The 5,385-nt window shown below is 36.0% G+C and overlaps 1 protein-coding gene across 1 annotated transcript; it reads right to left on the reverse strand.

Moving 5' to 3' along the window:
* Positions 1-1,823: 1,823 nt before the first annotated feature.
* LOC111399533 (putative polyol transporter 1) lies at positions 1,824-5,026 on the reverse strand. The gene is made up of 3 exons (XM_023026901.1): positions 4,767-5,026; positions 4,318-4,680; positions 1,824-3,082 (listed from the first exon to the last, which is right to left on the reverse strand). Exons 1-3 carry the CDS (start codon positions 4,915-4,917, stop codon positions 2,007-2,009), a joined length of 1,590 nt encoding a protein of 529 aa, XP_022882669.1. The 5' UTR covers positions 4,918-5,026; the 3' UTR covers positions 1,824-2,006.
* Between the last annotated feature and the right edge of the window lie 359 nt (positions 5,027-5,385).

A 5,385-nucleotide genomic window follows, 5' to 3' on the forward strand; every position in this document is an offset into this window, starting at 1 on the left:
TTTTCTTTTAGACAAACTTTAACTTTTTCCCCCTGAAATTCGCATAACTATTCCAATCTTAAGGATTAATGTTACACAGTAGAAATTATAATGGAAAAAGATTATAGAACATAAAAAATAAATATTATTGCAAAAAAATTGTGAACAAATGCAAAAAATGTACTCCAGAATCTTGAGCATTCTAGCAAGCCAAGACTGAAAACAGATACTTGCAAGTCACAGCGGTGAGTTAGGGACTTCAGTGGCGGCACCGACTTCGATGGACCGCTTCTTCGAACTTCAATCTTCTACTAATCACTTTTTTAAATTAAAGAAGGGTTTGCAGATGGCTCAACTCGTCCAAGCTCCTGGGTTTACTCGATGATCAAAAAGTTGTTCGGAACTCGATTTCCTAACAATGAGTCGAGCACGTTTAATCTACCAAGTCAAGCTCGATGTTGGGTGAACCAAGATCAGCTTGACCATGGGTAACTACTCGAGTTTTATCTCCAATTTTTATTAACTTTCTGAGGTTGCATGAGTTAAGCTGGTTTCTGCGGTTTTTCTTGGCTTTGGCTGGAATCAATTGAGCTAAAAAAGCAATATAACTTCATTTATTTATTTTTGGGGAAAAAGAATGCCATACAATATTTACTACAAGTTGAAAATATTTGCCTTCTTAATTTCTGAAATCTTATGCGCGTGCTGTAATGTTGCTACATAATACATATATTTTGAATTCTTCCAAGAATTTAAAAATTTTATTTTTTCAAATACATACATAAATCATTGAGAATTTAATTTCATTCTGCTCGAAAAAACCACTATAAATTTGCGGTCAGTCAATTGCAACTCTTCACGTAGACGAAATTTAGAATTTGCTTGTTAACAAAGTTGCTCAAAATAATTTGATATATGGATATCGCTTATGTTTCAAAATACAGTTGAAGGTAATTGTTAAAACAAGAAATATCCTTCGCGAGCGTTTTCGTCCGCCTACAAAGCTTAAGCGATGTGTGGGAGAAGAGAAAAACAACAAAAAGTGCTCGCTCAAGATGGACAAACATTTTTCCCGTTCAGGTTGACCAAAAACGGTTACTAAGACGTGTAAGTCAATGGATAAAACTTGATACTCTAATATATTGAATCAATTACAAGCTAGCCCAAAAAAATTGTCATCTGTCACTTATTCAAAATGACTAAATTATCTCAAGACCTTGAGAGAAATCAATAAATACTCCTACCTAAGAGAAGAGAAGCATATAATTCAAATATCTTCATCTCAAATAGTTATTTTTCTTCTTGATCCAGTTTGAGCATCAAAACTAGTAAGTTTAGGAGGCAAAAATCCTAGTTATGTGAGAAAAATTTATTGATCCGACTTCGATCGTTAACAATAGTCAACTATGTTGTTGCGATATATAAAATCAATTTTTCACTTTTGGACCTCAAGTATAATTGCCTTGTAGTCAATTGCTTTTTGCTCAATAGGATCACAAAGAAATATGGATAATTTTGGCTATACAGACAGGCCTGTATAGGCTAAACATGCCTAGGTGGGAAATTATTTGAAAAAAAAAAAAAAACTCATCCACCCCCTTGCATGTGTGAGTGACTTGTACAGTCAGCTTGCTTCAACAAATATAGAGAATTGTACAGATAAAAAGTTAAAACAATAATCACATTTAAGTGTGGTTGCTCCATTCTTAGATGTGGGGATTATCATCTTGAATCGACTATGGATAAATTAAGATAAAATTGAAAATAAAGAAATTATTGGGGTTAGTGTTTGCAAAATAAGGAGAAATTTCACTGCGGTCTATGTTTGTGAGCACCGGTTTAGCTAAACAAATTGCCACAAATGACACAAAGTACTTCATAAAATCAACAAGCACGTTCAATACATAGTAAACAAGTAGTGCATAGTACAATAGTCAAGATTTTTACTTCTTTCTAATTTTTCCAATCAAGTCGAGTACGGTCTAATCTTATCTCGTACATTAGACATGCCATGTGCAATATTACCCTCAAGCCTGGTCACTGGTGGTCGTGTGAACTCCATCAGAATTGCCCTCTGTTCTCTTCTTCTCTAATTCTCTCATGGTGGATCTCCACCCACAGAAAGTACCAAATAGGACGTCCATATCCTCTAGGGTTCTTCCTCGTGTCTCAGGTAGCAATGTGTAGAAGAAAATCCAAGCTACAGTAGCAACCCCTGCGAACAAAAAGAAAGCCCCTCCAATTGTAATGGCCTTGTACAAGGATATAAATGTCATTAAAATCACCCCACTGACGACTCTATTAACTGCGACTCCTATACTACACCCTTGGGCCCTTAGCCTTAACGGGAAGATCTCAGAGCTGTAGACCCATGCGATGGGACCCATCCCAATCGAGAAAAATGCAACACATGATAATGTCATGGCGATGCACAAGGCAACGGCCCATGTTAGTTTTTGATTGGGATGTTGATCAATTATGGTCAATCCAGTGGCTAGCATCACGAGGGAAAATACAACACCGCCAGAACTCGAGAGGAGCAAAATTCGTCGTCCAATCCTGTCTAGAAAAAATGTGGACACTAGTATGGAGATCGTCTTTGAAACTCCAACCGCGATAGTCGCAAGTAGTTGGTCTCTACTACCTTTCATACCGGCTTTTTCAAAAATTCTGGGACTGTATAACACAACAGAATCTATGCCAATCGCCTGTTGAAAAAAATGTACGCCAATGCCTGCCAACAAAATGTGTACGACCCTCCGTGTAGGGTGGAGGAACATTTCTTTCCATACATCCTCGCCATGGCTACGTTTTGGAACAGGAACAACGTCATCGTTGCAATTTTCTGGCAACCCTGCAGCTTCTTTAATATCAGCTAATCTCTCTAGTGCCTCTTCTAACGATTCCGAGGTTTTGTTCAAGACTTTTTTTGCATCGCCTAAACGACCTTGCATGACTAGCCATCGGGGTGACTCGGGCATGGCTAGGACACCCACAGCTAGGACAACTGATGGAATTGCACCAACACCAAGCATGAACCGCCAGCCCAAGTTCAATGGAAGCTTGGAAAATGCATAATTTGATACATATCCCAACAATACACCTACAAAACAATTTAAATTAGTCCATCGCCAAAGACACTATATACAAATTAGTATTTTAATATGAAAGAGAAGTAGACAAAGTAGCTGACTGTAGAGTTGAAAACTAGAAAGGTAGTTGATATAACTAGAAAAGCATCAAGTTATTAGTTTAGTTCAACCAATGCAATGCTTGGGAATAAATTCAAAACAAAAAGGAAATGTGGTGCTCTCTCATCGACCCAAATTTCACTATCATTACACGTGTTAGAGAGGACTGGTAAGAGAGAATCGAAAGAAGTAGATAAAATTTAGATAATTGGGCTTTTGTCAAACCACCAACCATAGCCCCAAAATAAAAAGGAAGAGCTACATGTACAGAAATGTTTACATAATGGTGTTTATAGTTACACGTGGCACTGGGTCCAACTTTTAATTCAAATCTCACACTTGTATATAAACAATCAGACGATTGCCACATCATATTATGGACACCATTATATGCAATAACTATGTACAAGTAAAATTTCCCAAATAAAAATTCTGTCCTCCTTATGTGGAAATTAAAATTAAACTTTTATTAATTTAAGTCATAACTTTTATTAAAATTCGTTAAAAATCTAATTTTAATTTCTTGCACATGCATAGGATAGTAACAAACTATTGAAATAACCAATTAAAAAAATTGTTAATTTGATAAACAAGACAATGACTTCTCATGTGGAATACACAATTTCATTTTTATCTTATAATTTGTGGTTTATAAAATTATTGAAACTGAGCTTAATTGTTTAATTAACAAACAATTAAGGAAAAAAAATTATCTTTGGGGGAAAAAATCAAATGAGAATTTTCAAACTTGTTTTTCCCAGAAATTAATTATGCGTTGTTACATGCATTTAAAACTTAAAAGTAAATTGTTAGAAATTGTTACACAAAAACGAGAATAGACAATATATGAGACAAGATTAAGAACAGATGATTTTCGAGAAAGTCCAAAAAAAAATAAATAAATAAATAAAAATAAAAAAACCTAGTGCAGATATCAAAAATAATTATAAGTGGTGTGACCTCTTGGCCCTATCCCTTCACTACCACCACACACCCTATTTTTTTTACTCATAATTTTAGTTTCACGATACTACCGTGAGCTTTTCGGGTCGAAGCAAATGTAATTCGGGTCACGATACTCTAACGAAAATGCTATATGTGTTCATGCTCAATCTATGCACATTTTAGTATGTGTGAGAATATGTACCAGCGTTGATGAAGACTTCAGGGAAAGAAGTGAGGAATCCACGAGATGCGGCCGGAGATACCTCAGCGGTATACACGGGAGCTATCATCAGAGCATAGCCGACTCCGATCCCAGCCACGAACCGGCCGAACATAAGAAATGCATAGTTAGGGGCAAAGCCCATTAAAAAAGCTCCGGCAAAGAAGATTGCCCCCGCCAACACTATGGTGTAACGGCGGCCAATCCAGTCAGAGGTCCTTCCAGCAACGGCGGATCCAGCAAGGGCATAGATATTTATGGTTCCTACTAGGATCTCTAGTTTGACATCGGAGACTTTGAGGTCGTCCTTGATGTAGATTATTGCTCCACTCATCACTCCCGTATCTGTAAAAATCATGAAGAACTTACACACGAACGAAACAAAATCTTATTGAAGCCCGAAACAGTATTATAGTTATTATTATTATTACCATATCCGAGTAATATTGATGTCATTGAAGCTAAAATAGAGCAAGCGAAAGCAAACTTGTTTCTCTTAGGCTTCTTGGGGACGGCCAAACCGGGAACCGGCACATGGGATTGGTTGGTATCTCCATTTTTTTCTGGGGTAAGGTCAGCCATAGGAACAGAGGTGGAGCTTAATTTGGAGATTGTTTCGATGAGCAATAATTTGTTAATTCCCTTATCTTTCGGAAGATAGGAGACCAAGTGTGAGTTCTTGGGTGTATTGCTTGTACGCATATATATACACGATAGCTGCACAAAGTTTGGTAAATATTACGTAATAGTACCTGATTGTCACCAATTATTTGGAAAATTAAAGAGTTTTGAATAATATTTTTTGAAAAATGTAGAGTTAAAAAATAAAGAAATTTTATTGAGTTGCGTATAAAATATTTTATTGTGTGAATGTATGGTGGAGAATGATACTGCAGCAAACAATTTAAAATTTCAAAGGGAGCCAAACAGGTACTAAGGTTTGTTTGGGAGTTTTTTTTTGTATTTATTTTTTATTTTTTATTTTTTTTTATCAATTTTTTGACGATTTTTAGTAGCATTATTTATGAGATGTTGGAAGAACCGATATTT

The sequence above is a fragment of the Olea europaea genome, chromosome 9 (genome assembly GCF_002742605.1).
Source record: "Olea europaea var. sylvestris chromosome 9, O_europaea_v1, whole genome shotgun sequence".
Classification (NCBI taxonomy): domain Eukaryota; kingdom Viridiplantae; phylum Streptophyta; class Magnoliopsida; order Lamiales; family Oleaceae; genus Olea; species Olea europaea.

What these genes read in the sequence shown, in the direction of transcription:
- LOC111399533 (XM_023026901.1), bottom strand. Translation starts at nt 4,917, where the DNA reads ATGGCTGACCTTACCCCAGAAAAAAATGGAGATACCAACCAATCCCAT. An exon ending in ATCAATATTACTCGGATATG is followed by an intron (nt 4,681 to 4,766) that starts GTAATAATAATA and finishes TGATTTTTACAG; the next exon opens with ATACGGGAGTGATGAGTGGA. An exon ending in TGAAGTCTTCATCAACGCTG is followed by an intron (nt 3,083 to 4,317) that starts GTACATATTCTC and finishes ATTGTTTTGTAG; the next exon opens with GTGTATTGTTGGGATATGTA.